Here is a 22,650-nt window from a genome sequence, read left to right on the forward strand (position 1 = left end):
TCAAAAATCATAAACACAATTCTACTTAATTAATTAAAGAAACTTGCGAAACTTGATGAAATGGCTAGTTTTAGTTAAGACTCGGGGTATTTATTTTTTTTTATTTTTTTTTAATAAAAAAAAAAAGTCCGATTTTTTTTATGTAATCCGAGACCCCCCATTAAAACTTGGAATTGTTAATTGATTAAAATCACAAACAAGTCAATTAATAAATAGTAGTTTTATCATCTTCCTCGGTTGTTATAGACTCTTAAATTTTTCTTTTTAATATTTTTTTTTTTAAAACATTAAAACATATAGACACGTTTTGAGTATTTCCTTTTTTTTTTTTTTTTTTTTTTTAAGCTCTCTCACTCCCCCCCCCCTGCGACGGCGCAATTTCTATGCAACGGTTTTTTTTTTTTTTTTTTTCTTTTCCCCTAAAAGAAGCAATGATGAAATTTGAAATGTTAAATTTGAAATTTGAAATTTGAAATTTGAAGATTAGATTAGAGCCAAGAATTTATTTATTTTACAAGTTTTATTATTATCAAAAAAAAAAAAATTAATAATAATAATAATAATAATAATAAATATACATTCAATTTCTTTTCTAAAATATTAATTTGTTATTTACTAAGCTATTAATTTAATTCAAATTTAATTCAAATTTAATTCAAATTTAATTCAAATTTATTTCAAATTTATTTCAAATTTATTTCAAATTTTAAAGTCTTGGAGATTTTTGTATGGAGTTTAGTTAATATGGAGGAAGAGGAAATGATTTTATAAAGAGTTATTACTAAAGGTGTATAAAAAATTTAGAATGAAATAAAAAAAAAATAAAAAATAAAAATAAAAAAGTTATACTTGTAATTAGTTATAACTAAACACAAAGAAAACCGTTATTTGAGTGAAATTTTTCCCATATTTTTTTTTTTTTTTTTCAATAGTAAGATAAAATAAATATCGTAATACATAATATATCTTAATTGAAATATTGTTTTTTTTTTTTTGGTTTTAATTGGGTCTATTGAATTGATCATATTTTAAAATATTTATAATTAATTTCGGATTGATTCAATCTCTCCGTTTGAAAAAAAAAAAATTATTGAAATTCTTTATGGACAAAAAAATAAAAACAAAACAAACAAAAAAAGGTTGCTTATATTGAACGACGACCAAAATATTGAAAAAAAAAAAAAAAAAAGGAAAAAAAAATTTTTTTCATCGTAATCGTTCAAATCACAACCGTGGGTTTTTCCCTTTTTGCAACAAGTCGACTACTACCATTGAATCATAGAGCTTATCTAGTTGCTCGTTGTAGTCGCCAAAAAAAAAATTAAAAAAAAAAATTTTTTTAAATAAAATCGGTTTGATCGGAAAGGGAAGTAAACGGTTTGTGTTACTAGTTAGTTTATTTTTTTTTTTTCCATGCGCAGAGAAAAATTTCGGCAATTAAAAAAAAAATTTTAATTATTTATTTGCAATGTAAGATTTTTTTTTTTTTAATATTGCACAGGTCAAAATGGTGCACAATGGGTGATGATGGCCCGCAACTCATTGCCGTTGCAGGAGTTGAAATGATTGGTGATTTAGAGGAAGGGAAGGGAAGGACAAGGGGAGAAGAAAGAGACAAAAGAAAAAAAAAAAAAATTAAAATTTTTTTACCAGTAAAAGTATTTCAAATAAATAAATTTGAAAAGAGATTCGGAGGATTTGATAATTTTTTTTTTTTTTTTTAAAAAGACATTTTTTGATGATGTCATTAAGTGTATTATTACAACTATTTATGTTACACAACAAGACCCGATATAAAGATGAAAAATGAAAATGAAAATGAAAATGAAAATGAAGAAGAAGATGATGATGATGATGAAGAATAAGAATAAGAAACAACAAAAAAAAACCCTGCAGAAGTACAAAAAGGCAATTTTTTTTTTTTTTTTTATCTTGAAACAAATTAAATTTATAAAAAATCGGTTATATAAAAAAAAAAAAAAAAGGTTCCATCTTTCCATAAGGTACTTAAACTAAAGTATTTAGTTGATCCACTTCAATAAGTCTATGTGGGTCGGCTTAAAAACCTCCGTTTGGAGGGCTCAAATTAAAGGAGATAAGTGGGGGGGGAGGAGGAAAATAAAATAAATTAAAATAAATTAAATATTAAATATAGATATAGATATATTTATGAGAGTTAAATAGAAATTATATAGTAAAGATTATTATTTGTTTTGGGATAACAACACTGGATAAAATATCTTTATCAGCATTGGTTAATCATTTGACAAAATAGATTTATAGATAAGCAATTAGGGTTTTTTTTTTCTTTTATTTTTTTGAAAAAAAAATATATATAAAAATATAAAAAATATAAAAAATATAAAAAAAAAAAATTTTAATTATGAATGAATGAATAAGAAGATAGTTTTTTTTAAAAAAAAAAAAGAGTAGAAACTTTTTGAAACTTATTTTGAGACCGTTTTAAATTTTTTTTTTTTTTTTATATTTAAAGTACGTGAATAAGTTTAAAGAAAATAGAAACAAAGGACAATGGAAGGAATCAGATTTGATAAATAAATAAATAAATATATATATATAAATATATATATATATATATATATATATATATCTAATCTTTAGTTTACTAGTAGTACTAGTATTCATCCATCTACAGATGCTTACATGCATTTAATCTTAATGTTACAATAATAATAGACTTTAAAACCATATAATTGAAACTTTAAGATTTGCAATAATAATTATTATAAGGAACTAAAACGATAAGTTTTTGTTGTCTTTTTTTTATTATTCCTGTTGACTAGTTCTGTAATGACTTTTCTTATAATTCAGGTTTCAATTTATTTAATTTTAAAACAAGAAGAAGAATAAGAAGAAGAAGAAGAAGAATAAGAAGAAGAAGAAGAAAGACTTGAGAAAAGATCCATTGAGTATATATATATATATATATATATATATTAATATTAAGATATTAAAAGACAAGACAAAGTATAATAAAGAAAATAAAACTAAAAAATTTAACCTTAAGAGTATCTTTGATAGTACCATCAAGTATAATGGCTGTAGCATACAAAACATACACATACACAAATTTTTTTTTTTTTTTTAAATATTTATTTTGGGTATCTCTCAATGGTACATTTCCTGGGGGAAAATAAAAATAAAAATAAAAATAAAAAAAAAAAAAAAAAAAAAAAAAAAGAGAGAAAGAAAAGAAAGAAAAGAAAGAAAGAAAGAGAGGAAAAAATTGAAAGGGTCGTCATCATTTGTACGCCGACCCCCGCGGTCTACGATTGCCAGTGTACTGAACTTATATATATATATATATATATATATTTATTTTTATATTTGTTTTATAGTATATTATAGTATTTAGTACTTATAATATACTAAAGATTGGATTGCTTTTTTTATTATTATTATTATTATTATTCTTTATATAAAGTCTTTCTTTTAAATGATGAATAAAGTAGAGTATATAAATATATATTTTAACCAAAACATTGGCCAGTCGGTCCGATATTTTTTATTTTTATTTTTATTTTTATTTTTATATTTATAAATGATATTTGTTTTTATTTTATTTTATTTATTTTTTTTCAATTTCCGATTACTGCCGTCATTATTTTATTTTTTTTAGTTCGGCGATTCCTACCCTGGAGATTTCCGGACTTGAGAAAAAAAAAAAAAAAAAAAAAAAAAGTTTTCTTTTAGAGGGGGGGGAAGGGAAGGGAAAGGATATATCGAATAAAAAAAAAAAAAAAAAAAAGTGAGAAAAAGGAAGGAGGGGGTTGTTTGTTGTTGTTATTTGTTGTTGTTGGTAGTGGTGGGAGAGAGAAAAGGAACTTTTTTTTTTATTTGTTTATTTATTTATTTATTTTATTTATTTTTATTTTATTGTGACATTCGGGTATATCAAAAGTGCGGCTTTTTTTTGTATGGCGTATTTATATTTTGTATATGTTTAAATATATATATATATAAGAAAAAAAAGAAAAGAAAAGAAAAGATTTTTATTAAATTTATTTTTTATTAAATTTATTTTTTTATATTTTATATTTTAATATATGAAAATTCGAAATTATTTTATAAGAATAGTCAATTATTAGAAGAAATAAAAAAAAGAAAAATTTAAAAAAATGGAATTTAAAAAGAAACAACAAAAAAATCAAAAAAAAAAAAAAAAAAATTCATATTTTGATGTTTTGATTGTTTGTTTGTTTTGATTTTATTATTCATTCGGTCTACTTGTTGATTTATTTGATTTATTTTGAATTTTTTTTTAATAAAAATATTTTCAAAATAAAAAATAAAAAATAAAAAATAAAAAATAAAAAATAAAAAAAAGTGGCCGCATTGTGATGAAGCAGCAACTTTGGGTTTAATCAATGATGTTTTAAATGTCATCACCTTATTTATATATATAAATATTATTACAGTAATATTATAAAAAAAAAAAAAAGAAAGAATTAATGAATGAATGAATGAATGAATGAATGAATGAATGAATAAACCAACTACAACCGTTTATTTATTTATTTATCTATTTGTTGTTATAATATATCATATATTAATAACAGGAAATGCTGCTTCTGGATGCTGCTAAGATGCATTCCAAACATTTTCAAAAATAATACAAAAAAAAAAAAAAAAAAAAAAAAAAAAGAAGCAGCCACTATTTGTTTATTTGATAAAAAAAAAAAAAAAAAAAAAAAAGAGGTGCAGCAACTACAACAACAACATAAAGCAGCCAGTATTGAATATTGAATATTGAATATTGAATATTGAATATTGAATATTGAATATTGAAATCTGATGTTGTTAATGGACATTTACAATTACAATTATATTTATATTTATTTATTTGTTTACTTATTTATATATAAATTAGTGGGTACAATATATATATATATTTTTTTTTTTCAATATTAGAGACTCCTTTTCATCCAGATAAAGTAGTAATAGTAGAATCATCATATATGTATTATTATTAATTATTAATATAGATAATAAATCCAATGACCCAAGTAACTTAATAGGTTCACTGTGTTTATATATATATTTATTATATACAATTAAAAAAAAACTTATAACTCTATCAATCAATCAATCAATCAATCAATTAATCATGATTAATTCAATCAATCAATCAATCAATCAATCAATTAATCAATCAACAAAATAATTCAAAAATTATTATTATTATTATTTTTTTTTTTTTTGAAAAAACCTCCGATCAATGCTATTTCAGAAATAGTAAAAAAAAAAGAAAAAAAAAAAAATCCGTGTATCAACTGTTCCGATTTAATCATTGGGGAGAATTTTGTGTGTGTGTTTTTTTTTATTTTATTTTATCGGGATAGTATAATAATGATATTTTCAAATAAAATAAAATAAAATAAAATAAAATTCAACAATTCAACATAAAATTTAATTTTTATCATTATCACCATCAGATATCATCATCATCATCATCATCATCATCATTATTATCATTATTATCATTATCATTATCATTATCATTATTACAACAACAACATGAAAATTTTTTCCACCTTTTTTCATTCTCTCTCTGTTGTTTTTTATTATTATTATTATTATTATTATTTTTTTTTTTTATTTTTTTTGTATTCTATCAAAACTCCCTAAAACAGGTTTTCTTTTTCTTATTCTTCCTATTCTTCTTCTTCTTCTTCTTCTTTTACTTCATTTTTTTTTTTTTTTGATATCAAACGCAGCATTAAAGAGCAGCATTTAGAGCAGCAGCTTTTAGAGCAGCAGCTTTTAGAGCAGCAGCTTTTAGAGCAGCAGCTTTTAGAGCAGCAGCAGCAGCACTCTTTTAGACTCTTTTAGGCCATAAACAACCGGCGCAGTGGGTGCCGCCAATAGCTCTTTTCGTGCTTGTCGCAGTGGATATTCTGACTAAGCATTGTATAATCTACCGTTTTGGGGTGTGCATGGCTGCCTAAATAGGTGGCTGCTTAATGGTTGTCCATCTATTTCCTTTAATGGTTTTGTTTATTTTTATTATTTTTATTATTATTTTTATTATATAAACCATTAATTAGGTAGGCCAAAATATGTAACAATTTAATGTAACAAATATATTTTTATTATTAATTATGGTGGTTGGTGGTTGGTGGTGATATGGTGATATGTTGATATGTTGATATGTTGATATGTTGATATGTTGATATGTTGATATGTTGATGGCTGCTTTATTATTTGTATTTAAAATAAAATAAAATAAAATAAAAAAAAAAAAATAATAAAAAAAATCTATTTTTTCCCTTCCCTCCCCTCCCCTCCCCCTTATAGACTAAAAAAAAAAAAATACCGCTATTTTATTAATTTATTTTTATTTATTAATTTATTTTTATTAATTTATTTTTTATTAATTTATTTTTATTAATTTATTAATTTATTTATTAACGTTTTAATGCACAAATAAAAAAAAATATACACACACGCGAAATTAAAAAGGTTGCCCACCAATATAAACACGCGCTGCTTGGCCCAATACAAAAAAAAGTATAAAAATCTCCCATTTTCCCACAGAAATTCTTTCCTCTTTTTTTTTTTTTTTTTTTTTTCTCCTTCCTATATAGTTAATAAGAAATTTAAAAAAAAAAAAAAAAATCTCAACTCTTTTTTTTTTCTTTTCTTATCTCAACTTATACAACCCCATCATCTTTCTCATCCTACCCTCCCCTCACATATAACTATCCTTTTAAAGCCAATTCCACAATGGCCTCTCTCGATCCTAAGGAGCCTACTAACGAAAAGCTCCCGGCTGCCCCCGCCGACGAGGAAGAAGACGACATTGACGCCTTTATCGAAGAACTCCAATCCGATGCCGGTGACCAAGACGTTTTTGAAGAAGAGGCTGCCGCTGGCCACTCTGCTCGCCCAGTTCCTGAAGAACTCCTCCAGACTGACCCTGCTGTCGGTCTTTCTTCTGATGAAGTTCAACACAGACGTAAGAAGTTTGGTTGGAATAAAATGTCTGAGGAACAAGAATCCCTCATTGTTAAGTTTATCATGTTCTTTATCGGTCCCATTCAGTTTGTCATGGAGGCTGCCGCTGTTCTTGCTGCCGGTCTTGAAGATTGGGTCGATTTCGGTGTCATTCTCGGTCTTTTGGGTCTTAACGCTGCTGTCGGTTTCATTCAAGAATTCCAGGCTGGTTCCATTGTCGAGGAATTGAAGAAGACTCTTGCCCTTGGCGCTGTTGTTGTCCGTGATGGCCGCATCCAAGAAGTTGCTGCTCCTGAAGTTGTCCCCGGTGATATCCTCCAGGTTGAAGAAGGTACCATTGTCCCCGCTGATGGCCGCATTGTCTCTGACGGTGCCTTCCTCCAGGTTGATCAATCTGCCATTACTGGTGAATCTCTTGCTGTTGATAAGAGATGTGGTGATAACATGTATGCTTCTTCTACTGTCAAGCGTGGTGAGGGCTTTGTCATTATTACCGCCACTGGTGATAACACTTTCGTTGGTCGCGCTGCTGCCCTTGTCAACAAGGCCTCTGCTGGTACTGGTCACTTTACTGAAGTTTTGAATGGTATTGGTATCATTCTCCTTGTTCTCGTCATTGCTACCCTTCTCGTTGTCTGGACTTCTGCCTTTTACCGTTCTGATCCTATTGTCCGTATTCTCAGATACACTCTGGCTATTACCATTGTTGGTGTCCCCGTCGGTCTCCCCGCTGTCGTTACCACCACCATGGCTGTCGGTGCTGCCTACCTTGCCAAGAAGCAGGCCATTGTCCAGAAGCTTTCTGCCATTGAGTCTCTTGCTGGTGTCGAGATTCTCTGTTCTGATAAGACTGGTACCCTTACCAAGAATAAGCTTACTCTTTCTGAACCCTACACTGTCGACGGTGTTGAGGCTGACGATCTCATGCTTACTGCCTGTCTTGCCGCTTCCCGTTCTAAGAAGGGTCTTGATGCTATTGATCGTGCTTTCCTTAAGGCTCTTAAGTTTTACCCCCGTGCCAAGTCTACTCTTACCAAGTACAAGGTTATTGAGTTCCACCCCTTCGATCCCGTCTCTAAGAAGGTTGTTGCTGTTGTTGAGTCCCCCGCTGGCGAGCGCATCACATGTATCAAGGGTGCTCCTCTTTTCGTCTTGAAGACTGTCGAGGAAGACCATGCCATTCCTGAGGATGTTTTGAACAATTACAAGAATAAGGTTGCTGAGTTTGCTTCTCGTGGTTTCCGTTCCCTTGGTGTTGCCCGCAAGCGTGGTGAAGGCCACTGGGAGATTCTCGGTATTATGCCCTGTTATGATCCTCCTCGTCACGATACTGCCCGCACTGTTAACGAGGCCAAGTCTCTTGGTCTTAAGATTAAGATGCTTACTGGTGATGCCGTTGGTATTGCTAAGGAAACTTGCCGTCAGCTTGGTCTTGGTACTAACATTTACGATGCTGAACGTCTTGGTCTTGGTGGCGGCGGTGACATGCCTGGTTCTGAGGTTTACGACTTTGTTGAGGCTGCCGATGGTTTTGCTGAGGTTTTCCCCCAGCACAAGTACAATGCTGTCGAGATTCTCCAAAAGCGTGGTTACCTTGTTGCTATGACTGGTGATGGTGTTAACGATGCTCCTTCTCTTAAGAAGGCTGATACTGGTATTGCTGTCGAGGGTGCTTCTGATGCCGCTCGCTCTGCCGCTGATATTGTTTTCCTTGCTCCTGGTCTTTCTGCCATTATTGATGCTCTTAAGACTTCCCGCCAGATTTTCCACCGCATGTATGCTTACGTTGTTTACCGTATTGCTCTTTCCCTCCACTTGGAAATTTTCCTTGGTCTTTGGATTGCCATTTTGGATGAGTCTTTGGATATTAACCTTATTGTCTTCATTGCCATTTTCGCTGATGTTGCCACTCTTGCTATTGCCTATGATAACGCTCCCTACTCCCCCAAGCCCGTCAAGTGGAATCTTCCCACTCTCTGGGGTATGTCTGTCGTTCTCGGTATTATTCTTGCTATTGGCTCTTGGATTGTCCTTACTACCACCTTTACTCGTGGTGGCGGTATCATTCAGAACTTTGGTCACCGTGATGGTATTCTTTTCCTCCAGATTTCCCTTACTGAGAACTGGCTCATTTTCGTTACCCGTGCCAATGGTCCTTTCTGGTCTTCCATTCCTTCTTGGGAGCTTGCTGGTGCCGTTGCCTGCGTCGATGTCATTTCTACCATTTTCTGTGTTTTCGGTTGGTGGTCTAAGGACACCTCCATGGTTACTGTTGTCCGTGTCTGGATTTACTCTTTTGGTATCTTCTGCGTTCTCGGTGGTCTCTACTACCTGATGCAAGACTCTGTTGCCTTTGACTCTCTTATGCACGGCAAAGGCATTAAGGAGAAGCCTCCTCAACGCACTGTCGAGGACTTCCTCGTTGCCATGCAGCGTGTCTCTACCCAGCACGAGAAGGCTTCTTAAAGGTCTTGTTCTTGTTGAGGTGTGTATAATTTAAAAATTTGCATATTTTCTATTCCGAACATTGTAATATTTAGTTTGTTTTTGTTTTGAAAAGTATTTGTAATAGTAATAATAATAATATAATAATCATTTAATTTTAATAATAATTTGTATATCTTTTTTACACTTTTGAATATGTTTAATTTTCGAATAAACTTTTAAAACTTTTTTTTCTTTTTTTTTAATTTACACTATTTTTTTTCTTTTCCTTAATCTGCTCAAACTTTTGTATTTTCTTTTCCATTTCAATTCTCTTGCGTTCTTGCCATCTCGCCAACTTTGCATGCTCATGAATCTTAAAACCAAAAATCTTTGGCACAAATCTCTCCGTTGTCTTTTCCGGAACCAAGTAAGTATGTACTTGGAAAAGCATACCAGGGAAACTTGTTCCGAAATACGCGCCATCAATCATTGCATGTTTAGCGCTGCGCGGTACATACAAGTCTTCACACATGGGACAGTACAACCGAACCGAGGCCTGGTGGGGCATATCATGTAAACCAATCGGTAGAAGAGGAGCCTTTTCACAATGTACTCTTGGACAGTACCCAAAGTCTCCATTCTTATATTTCTCCATCATTCGTTGTAACCCTCGCGATGTGACAATGTACCGTGCATGGATCAATCCGTAAAGATGTGAAGCTGAATGTTCTAATTTCTCTCGATCTTTCTCACTAAGTTCAGGTCCTGTATGTGTAAAGTTATCGGTAATGATATCTATTGCCATTTGTAAATGAACAACTTCGGTGTTAAGTCCTGTCAAGTTGAATTTGTCGAGAATAAATTCAGTATCGATTTCACAGAAATATTCATTCCCCTTGATGCTCAGAAACCATTCAATCCAATAGTCCTCTACGTTATCATTAGAATATCTCCATATATTAATATATATATTTATTCATTTTATCTCTTCTTCTTCTTCTTTTATTTTTATTTATTTTATTTTTTTAACCCTTCTAACTTACCCGAATAATCAGAGTCTTCATTTCCCTGTTGCATGTTTTTTTTTTTTTTTTTTTTTTTTTTATTAAATTCTTGTCGTGATACTTTGTAAACTTTTAAAAAAGTATCCCGTAAGATTTTCTTGGTGGTTATGGTGGTAGTGGTGGTGGTGGCAGCTGCAATATACATAAAAATTTTAAATTAAAAAAATTAAAATAAAATAAAACGCGTCATTAAAGTAGGGTAATCATATCAATTTTAATTTTTTTTTTTTTTTTTTCTTTCTTTCTTTCCCCCACGATACAACCTAACCTCCAGACTTTTGAATCGTAAGTGTGTGTGTGTGTGTGTGTGTGTGTGTGGGTGTGTGTGTTTGTGTTAATGAGTGACTGCATTAAGAATTTTTTTTCATTTTTTTTTTTTTTTTCAACCACCATTAATTTTTTTTTTTTTTAAACATCTCCAAAACCCTTTCACAACCAAACACCCTTTTTTTTTTTTTTATAAAAATGCATCTGGTTAAGCCGTCGTGGCTCGTCCATTCAGATGAACACCGTTCGTACGAAATATACTCTGTTCATGTGAACCCCGACGGTACCCGTCTGGCCTCTGGCGGTCTCGGTAAGTCATAATTTCATTTCATTTCATTTCATTTTATTTCATTTAATTTTTCATTTTTTTATTTATTTATTTTATTCCTTTACACTCTTTTAAATCATTCCTAACATTCTTATAGACGGCAAGGTCCGAATCTGGTCTACGGAATCAATCTACAATTCGGCTCCTGGTCCTGAGCAATCACCAAAAACACCACTTGCTGATAAACATCAACTATGTTCAATGTCAACACACACTGGTGCAGTAACCGTTGTTCGGTTCTCACCTTGTGGAAGGTATTTGGCCTCTGGGTCCGATGACCGTGTGGTTTTAATTTGGGAACGTGATGAAACTCGTTCTGGAGCTGCTGCTGCTGTTGAGTTTGGTCAATCGGCATCTGGAAACTCTTCATTTGACCCACCCAATAGTGAAACATGGGTTGCACGTAAACGACTTATAGGTCACGATAATGATGTTCAAGATTTGGCCTGGGCCCCTGATTCAAGTATTTTGGTCACTGTGGGACTTGATTCTGGTGTAATTATATGGAGTGGTACAACTTTTGAGAAACTAAAACGATTTGATTCCCATCAATCCCATGTAAAGGGCGTTTCCTTCGACCCAGCAAATAAATACTTTGCAACTGCATCTGACGATAGATCTGTTAAAATTATAAGATACCATCATGACGCTCAATCTGGCGAAGTCATGTTTTCAATCGAAGCTACTATTGCTGCACCTTTTAGAGGATCCCCACTGTCTACATATTACCGGCGATGCTCGTGGTCTCCAGATGGTAATCACATTGCAGCTGCAAATGCTACCAATGGTCCTGTGACAACTGTCACCATTATTAATAGAGGAACATGGGACAGTGATATTAGTCTTGTGGGTCATGATGCCCCCTGCGAAGTGGCATCGTTTTGTCCACGTATATTTTCTCTTGAAAAAATTGACTTGGAAAAGAAAAAGAAAACAGATGATGATGATGATGGAGAATCACAATCCCAACAATTTGCAAATTTAATCACTGTTATTGCGACTGCTGGTCAAGATAAAACTTTAGCCATTTGGAATACCTCTAATCCACGGCCACTCTTAGTTGCACGTAATGTTGCTGAAAAGTCTATTACCGATATCGCGTGGTCTGCCGACGGGTCAAAGTTGTTTGCATCTTCACTTGATGGTACCATTCTTGTGGCAATGTTTGATCCTGGCGAGCTTGGCTGGACCATGCCGCTCGAGGAAAATGCTGTCCAACTCACTCGCTATGGTGGTGGCAAAGAGGCTCTACAGATTCCAAGTTCCACTGGAATGCTTGCGCTAGAAGAGGCTGGTGATGAAAAGAAAAAGGATTCCATTTTGGATAGTATTATGGGATCTAACCCATCTAATACTTCAAACTCTTTTGATACCAATAATGAACCAGAAACTATTACTAAAAAAAAGGACACAAAGGAAGATCAACCCAAAGAAGTCAAACAAGAACAACCACCGGCCCCTGCACCACCCCCTAAACCTGTCTTGCAGCAAAAGGTTACCATTACCAAAGACGGTAAAAAACGTATAGCCCCGATGTTGATTTCGAGTGCGTCCTCAGTAAGCACCCGTGCACCTCCACAGCGCGCCTCCGCACACACATCCAGCAATACTCGGGGTGTTCCTGGAGTTGTAGACTATGCTCCACCGTCCAATGCGCTTCCTCAGGGTGGCATTTCGTCGTTACTTATTGGAACCAAACGACGGATCGACGTTCTGGAAGAATCCGGAGGTGACGGATCAACCGGTGCAACCAATGGGTCATCATCCGCAAATACAAACGGATCTGCAGCAGGAACATCTTCAACAACGACCAATGGCACTGGTGGCCATGCAGCCACAGGTGCAAACTCACACATTACTAAAAAACAACGACCATACACGGAAATTACGTATGTCCGGCCACCACTACTTTCTGCAGCCTCAGCAATTGCCCAAGTCCGACTGGCAGTGCCTAAGGTGCGCACAGTATTTGCACGACGGTCAGTTCTTGACAGTGGCAATAGTAGTAGTAGTAGTAGTAATAGTAGTAGCAGCAGCAGCAACAGCAACAGCAACAGCAACAGCAACAGCAACAGCAACAGCAACAGCAACAGCAGCAGCAACAGCAGCAGCAACAGCAATAACAATGGCAGCACTAGTAGTGGCAACACTACCGATCAAGGGACATTATCAAACTCAGACTCTGTATTTGTGCTTGAGGCACGCAATAGTAGTGCTGGCAAGGGAGGCGAACAAATTACCACGGCAAAAATTACAGTAACACGAGAAGGCGCGGCAGCATCTTCCGTAGCTGGAAATATCACAGCAGCTGCATCAACAACATCTACTAACGGATCAAGCACAAATGTGTCTGCCGGGTCCACTGCTGGTGGAAATACATCTACAGGCCCCATCTTTACCGACTATTTGCCCCGCTATGCACAATTGGCAGCTGGAGGTGCAGACACTTTTTGGGCTGTAGCCACTGAGGACGGGTGCATCTACGTTTATTCGCCACACGGCCGACGGCTGTTCCCCGCGCTAGTTCTAGGCGCCCCTCTTGCGTTTATGGAAAGCTCTGGTACTCACCTGCTCGCCATTACAGCTGTAGGACTTGTTCACGTATGGGACGTGAGTACACGGCGCGCAGTCCTGGCCGGTGTGTCGCTGGCACCCGTACTCGACGCCGGAAGTCGTTGTGCCGACGATGGAGTGGTGCGTGGGCCCAAGGTTGTGCGTGCTACTGTGTCACCAACAGGAGCCGTGGCTGTGACACTGTCAAATGGAGACTCGCACATGTATGACGATGCTATGAAGACATGGACGCGTGTGGCGGACTCGTGGTGGGCATCCGGGTCACAGTATTGGGACACGACAAGTGCAGAGGGCTCATTGGGAGGATCTACTACGCGTGAGGTTGGCATTGTGAGCTTATTGGAGAGCCGGACAAGTGCAGAGCTGCAGATTGGGGCGTTAACAGGAGGTGGCAATTTAAACAGCACGAACGCGGCGGCTACTGCCAACCGAGCCCGCGTGCAGCTACTACAGCGGCTGGTGCGCGGGCGCATGGTCAAGGACGGTTACGAACACTTTGAACGGTTTGTATCTGCGGCACATTTGGAAACTCGGGTTGCAGCTGCGCTGGCAGCGCACTCGTTGCGTGAGTATAGTGTTTATGTGCGCATGTACGCGCAACGACTTGCAGCCGATGGCGAGGCTGGTAAGCTTGAGGAAGTATTGGGGGAGTTGTATGCACGAAGCCGTGGTCAGGGTGAAGATGGAGAAAAGTTGTTGAAAGAGGTTGTGGTTGCTGTGGGCGGGTATCGGTCTGTTCAGCGAGTTGTTGCCAAATACGCAGTGGCCAGTGGGGTTATTGATGATTTGGATGGGTTATAAGTATATATACAAGATATAATGGGGGAAGTATAATAAATGAAAAATAAAGAAAAGAAAAGAAAAAAAAAAAAAAAAAACAATGATTGTCAATTGTATTGTATGAAATTTATTTTTTTTTTTTTGATTATTATTCCTATTTAAACACTATTTTTTCGCAATTCTTCTCTAGAAATAAGATAGTTAAAGTTAGATGTTTGATGTTTGATGTTTGATGTTTGATGGTTTGGTTTTTTTTTTTTTTTTTTCCGTGAATAAAACGTACCTGAGTTGCGCCGCAAAATCGTCATCGGCATCATCGTCATCCCATTTTTCTTCCCAAAGTCGTTCGCCACCTTCTGCCAGTTCTGGGTCCAAATCTCCGTCATTCCATTCTAAATATTTTGTTAGTTTGTTGATCAATCATTCAATCAATCAATCAAAAGTAAACATTGATACTTACGTTCAACTGGGAAATCCTCAAACTCGTCATCTTCTTCTAATGATACAAGAGCGCGCACACTTTCATCTTTAGTCTCAGAAGGTGCTGTGGTAGTGGTGGCGCCATTAGCTTCTGGCTGGTCTTGTTTCTGGCTTGACATGTTTTTTTTTTTTGGGGGTTGTTGTTGTTGTTGTAAAAGCGAGGTTTTGATTATAGATTGTTTGATTTTGTTTTTTAATGTTAATATGGAGAGAATGGAAAATGAATGGAGGTGGCACTTTTTTTTTTTTTTTTTTTTTTCTTTCAACAATAATCGCCACATTAAGATCTTAGTCATCACATATTTTATTTAAATAGCTTCCATAACTGTTCCTTAGTATGCTCCTTCTAAACAACCTGCAATTCCAAAACTCCACCAAAACATTCCAGCCTTTTTTGTTTTTTGTTTTTTGTTTTTTGTTTTTTTTCTGTTTAAACTTGGATTGCCCATAATAATATATATAACCAACAACATTCAAATCATACTATACACAAAACCTCCATCATGGTTTCTCTCGCTGCAGCTTCCTTTTCAATCCCTGAGATCTCGCTTACTCTATTTTTTCACCCAGTTGTTCTCGTCATTGTTTTCCTTCTTTTTGTTACAATTCTTTTTATCTTCCGGTCCCGTTGGCGTACGTGAACTTTTCTCCCAATCAACTCCAAATGCCCTTCTTATTTTCCCTTTACTAATATCCATTTTTCACACCTTTTCCAAGTCCCCATATTTTCCTCACTTCCTTGGTATCGCTCTTCTGCAGCTGCATCCCGCTCATCTCTTAATGAAGCATCTTCTTTCCTTGACGATTACCGCGCCGGATTGTCGTCTTCCAACTTTGATCTTTCCGCAAATATTGATGGTGACGATTCAAGACAAGGTCTAGATACAGAGGCACGCGCAGCTATTGTTCGTGCAATGAATACTGACCCTAGTCTTTCATTTGACGAGGCTCGCAGAAAATACTTTGTCCAAAAGTTAAAGGAAAATAATATAGGTATGGCTGTGTCTTATTTCGTACTCCTCCTTTTTCTTTTTCTTCTTCTTCTTCTTCTTCTTCTTCTTCTTCTTAAACCTGTCTTACACTAACCAATTTAGGTCCTGATGGTCTTCCCAATGACCCCAAAGCATTAGTATTCCATCGCAATTAAATAGATTTTTTTTTTCTTCTCAAACTATATTAAAAAAAAAGACAAATAAGTATAGCTATTTTTTTTTATTTTTTTTATTTTTTTATTTATTATTTTTTTTATTTAAATTTTTTTTTACTTGTTTTCTTATATATATATAAAAAAAAAAACTCATTTCAACCCTGTATTTATATTTTTTTTTTACTTCTCCCCCTTAATACCCTAAGGAGCTCCAGCAATGTGAAGCTTCTGTTGCTCGCGCGCCCACTTGGCTGTGTCGCGTGTGTTATTTCCATAAGTCCGGTCCGTCCGTGCCTTCTTAATAGTCTCCGTGACCCATGGTGTACTGTAAATTTCAACCAGAGAGCCAGCCGGGTACATGGTCGCAATATCTCCCAACAAACCAACCACAGACCGCACAGTTGACTCGGTCTTAACTACTCTCACGTCTGCATTGAGCAGCTGCAAAAACTCCATAATAGACCCAAGGTGTGGGTACAATTGTCCAGGCTCGTCGTGCAGACCGGTGACAATGCCCACGTAGGCATCTACAATTGCCTCTCGCAGACTAGACACATACTCCAAAAAATCAGGTGGAGACTCAACAGTCGTTTGCAGCTGCGAAGCTTCTCTGATAACAGCCATAACAACGTCCAAATAAACGCTAAACGACGAACCCATCGATGATGCAATGTCGCCAAAGCATGAAAGAATCATAGGCTTAATGTCCCTAGGAGTACTGGCCGCTTGTAACATGCTGCCCAAAATTGTCATCATGTTTTCGCTGTATTTGGCCACAGCAGGCCCCAGGGCGTGACTGATGTCAGCAACAAGACCAATGGCCGTGCGTACTGCGGGGGCATCAGGGTCCTGCAGAGCGGCAACCAAAAAGGGCAAAAAGGTTTCCATATACTTTTCAAACTCAGGGCCAATGACACCTGCAACAGCACCAATAGCAATGAAAATGTCCTCCTCAATTAGCGTGTTAGGAAGCTTATGAGTCAACATGTTGAAAAACAACTCCATGAGTCGATCAGCAGCCGCTGGAATCTCTTCGCCAATGCGTCGCACAATGTTAGTTAACAAGCTCAACAGATTGATTTGCAGCTCTTCCAAGCTCGCACGATCCTCAATACCAACAACCTGCTGCTGTATTCCCAGAGTGCCCTCAAGACGCTGCATGACCTGCGTAGCAAGCTCACGAACAGTGTCCAGAACGTCATTGGCACTGAAAATCACCAGTGTTGACAATGCCTCGTATGCTGATGCACGTGCAGAAGCATCATTATCTTGCTTGGTGGCCAGCGACAAGAGCGCAGTAACCAACGGGTTGTAGTATTGGGACATGGGTGCCGTGTCTTCCTGAGGGCCATCGTGGTTAAGTTGCTCTGTGAGATTCATAATAGTCCAGCAGCAGTTGGCAGCAACCTTTTGGTCATCATTCAGACCAACAACAATGGCATGGATAATAGAAGGAAGGTGGGACTCAATGGAAATACCGTCGATAACAAGGTCCGCCATACGCCCAAGACACCATGCAACAGTGTCGCGTACATGCAGCGACTGGTCGTTGATTAAGCTAACAATGGGGTTAAGAGCTTGTCCAATAAGGGCTTTAAGCTCTTCATAGTCTGGGCCATCGAGAATAGAGCCGAATGCCATAACAGCAGCTTCACGCTTCTTCCAATCTTCGTCAGCCAAGTTGACTTCAACAAAGTTGAGGGTAGTAGGAACAACAGCGTTTTGGGTAGTTTGAGCATAGAGCTGTAAGCATGCACCAGCAGCCATAGAAACGTTCCAGTCATCTTCATCAGCAAGCTCATCCTGTCGAGTTAACAAGCTCAAAAGCGTGGGCAGTACTTCTGGGAGGGCAGATTGAGCAAATTGGTAGTTTTGCTTAGCTGCGTGTTCGTCCTCACTTGTCATGAGAATCTCAAGCTCCTCCTCGCAAACAGTGCTCCAAAATTCAACAGCCATGCAAGCAACACGGTCGTTTTCAGAACGCATACCAGAAACTGTGAGACTAAACAGAGCCTTTTCCATATAAAAGCTCATGTACTGGTAATACAAGCTCATAATGCGAGCCATGGCTCCAAAAGCAGCCACCTGAACCTCATTATCTTCGGACTGAGTAGCTTCACAAACAACCTGCATGATATAATTGCGTTCAGAGTCAACACCAAAATTGCCGCGGATAAACTCCAAAGAGTTGACAAGGGCGTTGATGGCAGTAAGACGCACCGATGGATCCGTTTCACTGGACTGAGCACCTTGAACAATGGCGGTAAGAATGGGACTAGCCTGGGCTACCACACCGGGATTAGAAGAGTCTGCAGTCTCGCAAATGTAGCCAATGGCCAAAAGGGCAGACTTTTTAACCTCGGAGGGATTTTGGGGGGCTGTATTGGCAATGAGGACTTGCATGAGGTCGGGCCAAGCGTTGAGAGGGAGTTCAATATCGGCAATAGCAGCAATAAGTTGGGCAGCTGATCTACCGACTCGTTCATCAGAAGAACTAAGAGCCTCAAGAGCTACTGATTTAATTTGAGTTTTGGCGTCTAGAGGAAGTTGGTTCCATCGCTCTATTTGCATGTGTTTAGTTCTAAGGTCCTAAAAAAATGTTAGTAGATCAAAAAAAAAAAAAAAATACAGTTGTTTATTTTACTTACTTTTGAAGTAAGCTGATTTTTTAGACCGAGACCAGCAAGCATTCGGACTTCTGTTCTGCGCTGGGGATTACCCAGGACTTCTGTGAGCATGGCAAGATATTGAACCTATGGAGCGTTAGTCAAACTTGTACTAGTATGGATTGGATCTGGACTTACAAAGTGCTCGGAAGCAGCTTTTTCAAGTTCAGCTTCAGCCTGAGCTCTGACAGCTTGGTCTATAATATAAGGCAGCAGTTAGAGATGAAAATTGAAAAGGTTCTTTTAAGAATTAAACATACCAGAACTCAGAATGGCGTTTTCTAAGATGGAGGCGAGATCCATTGTTGAGAAAGTAGTATGTGTAAAAATGTATGCAAAAAAAGATGACTATAAAGAAAAATAGACAGCAGCCGAGTTCAGAAAGACTTCGAAGAACCGCTGGATTCTAAAGAGGCCTGTGAAAAATGTCTTTGTGACTGGGCTCAAAAAAGGGTTTGAGTGATGATGTTGGTGGTAGTGGTGGATTTTGGTGGCAGCAAATGTTTTTAAGGAATATTTTTTTTTTTTTAGCGGTGGGCTGTTTGCCTGCCTGCTTGTCTGTGTAATTTTTTGCTTGCCTGTCTGAACAACAACAGCATGCTGAGGAGCTTCACTCATCACAAGCCTAAAAATGGTTGTTGTAAATCCAGGGTTAGGGCGGGTGATTTCAGGGCTAAGGGGTTTAGTCTTACAGGAGTTGCTTTTCTTAGAAACCCTTGACCCTGATGACACATTATTTAGTCAATATCATCACGTGATCTTGCTCAGCTTAGCTTAGCCCTCTTTCCCCGCCGCAATTCTCGTAGTACCAAAGTTGCCTCAATTAAATGAATAACACCAACAATCCCAACCATCAAAGCAACCATAATGACTAGCAACAACTCCGATAACGAAACTGAGTCTTCCGCTTCAGAGCCTTGGACCGATAACAGACCCGATGCTGAAATATCTTTAGAAGATGAGTTGTCGTTGGACAACCAACAGCAAGAATCTCAAGACAACGCCACTACCACTACCGAACCCCTCGCTCCTGCCCCTCATACCGTGCTAACATCTACTGCTACAACACCCGACCTGACCACAACAAATAATGAAGACGATGAAGATGAAACTCCAAGATTCAATATTAGTCTTGACTCTAATGATACTTTCTCTGTTCCACCAGCTCAGTCGGAGCCCATCTCTGGTGATACTTCTGTACCAACAGAGTCTTCTACTACGGCATCCACTACTTTTATTCACTCAACTGTGACCGACCCCCAGAAAGAACAAGATGGATCTCAGAATGCGTACATCTCGTATCTTATCACTACTGAAACAAACGTTCCGACTTTTCAATCTCACCTTGTCAAAGTTCGCCGTCGGTTTTCCGACTTTTTCTTCCTTTATAGTTTTCTTGTTTCTGAGTATCCTGCCTGTGCTGTTCCACCACTTCCTGATAAAAACCGCCTTGAATACATCAAGGGTGATCGGTTTGGCCCAGAGTTTACTCTAAAACGCGCTGCTTCTTTGAACCGGTTCTTGGATCGTATCTCTATGCATCCAATTTTACGTAAAGCTTCGACCTACCTTATTTTTCTTGAGTCGAACGAGTGGCACGCTTACAAGCGTTCACTTGCAATCCGTCAACAGACTTCACCAGAAACTCCAAGCGTTCTGGATGGATTATCTGATTCACTGCTTAATGCTTTTTCAAAAGTTCATACTCCTAATGAAGAACTCATCGATGTCAAAGCAAAGATGGACAAGCTCGACGAAAACTTACTTCAAGTTGAGCGTGCGTTCCTCAGAGTTTTGCGCCGTAAAGGTGACATCTCTAGTGACTTTGACGACTTTTCACAGCAACTTATTCGACTTGCTGGGCTTGAAAAGAACCTTGAGTCTGAAATTGTTTCCTTTGCCAATGGCACGGAGTTTATCTCGCGAGCCACACTTCAGCTCCGCGATCAAATTGATAATGGATATATCATCTCTCTGCGCGACTTGCAAAACTACGTGACTTCCATCAAATCTCTCATCAAACTTCGCGAGCAAAAGCAACTGGACTACGAAGCTCTCATTGACTACCTGGCCAAGGCGCAACAGGAAAAACAAGCAATGCAAATTGGTAGCGGCTCAAAGAACTTTTTCCGTGCTCGTATGGAAGACATGCGAGGAATTGACCATGAAAATGCAAAGAATGAGCGCTTACGCAAGCTTGAAACGAAAATTCAAAGTCTCTCTCAAGAAGTGGACAATGTGAAGACTGCTTCTGATACATTCCAGGATCTGGCCATTAACGAAATTGCAATTTTCGAAAATACAAAGGCCCACGAAATGAAGGAAACCTTAAGTACGCTTGCTGATAACCATATCAACTACTACCAGTCCTTAATCCATGAATGGTCAGCTCTTTTAAAGACTTAGAATTGAAACGCGTGAAATAAGGGGGTTTTAATGATTTTACCTCCGTTTTTTATTTTTCTTTTTTTATTTTTTTTTTTTAAGAATTAATATAAATCTCTTTATTTTCTTTTCCATATACTTGTATAAACTCCTCCAAGCTTTGTACGTAATGTTTATAACTCATGGTTTCAATATTGTACTTGAGTTCACGCACTTTCTTAGTATGTGGTACCGGCGCCTTTTCATTCTCTTGAACATAAAACTTGCGCAGCAGCATGATGGCTTCTTCACGGTAAAACCCAGGATAACATTTGTACTCGGGATCAGGACCAGGACTAATATTTTATTAGAAATAAGTCAAAAAAAAGTAAATTATACTCACCCTTGGTTGATCCATAGCACACTACCACATCCACCGAATCGATCGTTAGCACATCCAAAAAATACACGTCGGATTCGAAGCTGCCGTAGCGCTGATGCACACATAACACATGGCTCTACTGTCACATAAAGATCACATTCAGAAATTACATCGTTATTACTGTCTTGGTCCTTCAATGCTTCATCGATAGCTAAGAATTCTGCATGTCTGGTTGCCTTGTATTAGTTAGAGATAAGTACCAGAATTCAAGGAAAATAAGCTTACACAAGATGTTCGATTAGTATCATTCAAGCCACGGCCTATAACCTTTCCGTCACGTACAAGAACGCAACCTACAGGTACTTCACCCTTACTCAGTGCGAGCTCGGCCTACTCAAAGTGTCAGTAGTCCCACAAATTTCTAAAAGCATAAAACCTTTTTAATTACCATCTCCAGAGCCTCTTGCATATGCTTGAAATGATCAGACCCTGTATCTTTAATGCTCATCTTGTAGGTTTACTGGTGATCTAAGGGTTAAAAATAAAGGCGTGTGAACAACAAAAGGAGTTCTTCGAAATGTGATTCAGAACACTTTTTTTTTTTTGCTTATGCAAATTTTTTTTTTGGTGATAGTGCTGCAATTTTAAAGACTATTGTGCGGCGTTAACAAACGGTTATTTTGATTGAATAACATCAAACCCCATCAACACTAACAAAAAACGTCTCTCAAAAAGTTTATACAAAAAAGCAATGTAGCTTATAAACAATAGATCAAAATAGATCTATTAGGGATTTGATTTGATTTGATTTGATTTGATTTGATTTGATTTGATTTGATTTGATTTGATTTGATTTGATTTTAAGTAGTTATAAGAAACTAAAAAAAATATTTAATGCTTTTGAGTGATTGATCTCTAAAGAAATATCATTTATCCTGTTCCCGCTTTGCAACCCATTTATATCTGTTGTCTAGAATATGGAATAGTTACTTCCCATAATTTTTAAAACGATATTATAAAAGACTAAAAAGGACTAAAAAATTGTTTGTATTTATTCAAAGGTTATAGAATTATATAACATCAGCATCTGCGCTATCCTTCTTGTCCATACTATATATTTTTTCATTTTAATAATAAACTTTTAATTTTGGCTTCAACATTGCATCTCCAACAGCCCGAAAATAAGTCCCGAT

At 36.6% G+C, this 22,650-nt stretch overlaps 8 protein-coding genes across 8 annotated transcripts; 4 read left to right on the forward strand and 4 right to left on the reverse strand.

Moving 5' to 3' along the window:
• Positions 1-6,747: 6,747 nt before the first annotated feature.
• Positions 6,748-9,444, forward strand: SAPINGB_P004481 (uncharacterized protein; the record flags this gene model as incomplete). Its single annotated transcript, XM_031999196.1, has 1 exon — positions 6,748-9,444. The coding sequence occupies one exon, from the start codon at positions 6,748-6,750 to the stop codon at positions 9,442-9,444; it is 2,697 nt and encodes an 898-aa protein (XP_031855087.1).
• A 220-nt stretch (positions 9,445-9,664) lies between these two features.
• Positions 9,665-10,482, reverse strand: SAPINGB_P004482 (uncharacterized protein; the record flags this gene model as incomplete). The annotated part of the gene is made up of 2 exons (XM_031999197.1): positions 9,665-10,335; positions 10,449-10,482. The coding sequence occupies 2 exons, from the start codon at positions 10,480-10,482 to the stop codon at positions 9,665-9,667; spliced, it is 705 nt and encodes a 234-aa protein (XP_031855088.1).
• A 452-nt stretch (positions 10,483-10,934) lies between these two features.
• Positions 10,935-14,439, forward strand: SAPINGB_P004483 (uncharacterized protein; the record flags this gene model as incomplete). Its single annotated transcript, XM_031999198.1, has 2 exons — positions 10,935-11,046; positions 11,162-14,439. The coding sequence occupies 2 exons, from the start codon at positions 10,935-10,937 to the stop codon at positions 14,437-14,439; spliced, it is 3,390 nt and encodes a 1,129-aa protein (XP_031855089.1).
• A 137-nt stretch (positions 14,440-14,576) lies between these two features.
• SAPINGB_P004484 (uncharacterized protein) lies at positions 14,577-15,017 on the reverse strand (the record flags this gene model as incomplete). Its single annotated transcript, XM_031999199.1, has 3 exons — positions 14,577-14,604; positions 14,702-14,810; positions 14,879-15,017. 3 exons carry the CDS (start codon positions 15,015-15,017, stop codon positions 14,577-14,579), a joined length of 276 nt encoding a protein of 91 aa, XP_031855090.1.
• Positions 15,018-15,401: 384 nt separating this feature from the next.
• SAPINGB_P004485 (uncharacterized protein) lies at positions 15,402-16,045 on the forward strand (the record flags this gene model as incomplete). The annotated part of the gene is made up of 3 exons (XM_031999200.1): positions 15,402-15,531; positions 15,616-15,891; positions 15,993-16,045. The coding sequence occupies 3 exons, from the start codon at positions 15,402-15,404 to the stop codon at positions 16,043-16,045; spliced, it is 459 nt and encodes a 152-aa protein (XP_031855091.1).
• Positions 16,046-16,246: 201 nt separating this feature from the next.
• SAPINGB_P004486 (uncharacterized protein) lies at positions 16,247-19,014 on the reverse strand (the record flags this gene model as incomplete). The annotated part of the gene is made up of 4 exons (XM_031999201.1): positions 16,247-18,634; positions 18,694-18,798; positions 18,850-18,908; positions 18,972-19,014. 4 exons carry the CDS (start codon positions 19,012-19,014, stop codon positions 16,247-16,249), a joined length of 2,595 nt encoding a protein of 864 aa, XP_031855092.1.
• Positions 19,015-19,578: 564 nt separating this feature from the next.
• Positions 19,579-21,117, forward strand: SAPINGB_P004487 (uncharacterized protein; the record flags this gene model as incomplete). Its single annotated transcript, XM_031999202.1, has 1 exon — positions 19,579-21,117. One exon carries the CDS (start codon positions 19,579-19,581, stop codon positions 21,115-21,117), a length of 1,539 nt encoding a protein of 512 aa, XP_031855093.1.
• Positions 21,118-21,193: 76 nt separating this feature from the next.
• On the reverse strand, positions 21,194-21,965 carry SAPINGB_P004488 (uncharacterized protein; the record flags this gene model as incomplete). The annotated part of the gene is made up of 3 exons (XM_031999203.1): positions 21,194-21,431; positions 21,479-21,693; positions 21,906-21,965. 3 exons carry the CDS (start codon positions 21,963-21,965, stop codon positions 21,194-21,196), a joined length of 513 nt encoding a protein of 170 aa, XP_031855094.1.
• Positions 21,966-22,650: the final 685 nt, after the last annotated feature.

The sequence above is a fragment of the Magnusiomyces paraingens genome (genome assembly GCF_902498895.1).
Source record: "Magnusiomyces paraingens strain CBS 517.90 genome assembly, contig: contig3, whole genome shotgun sequence".
NCBI lineage: Eukaryota > Fungi > Ascomycota > Dipodascomycetes > Dipodascales > Dipodascaceae > Magnusiomyces > Magnusiomyces paraingens.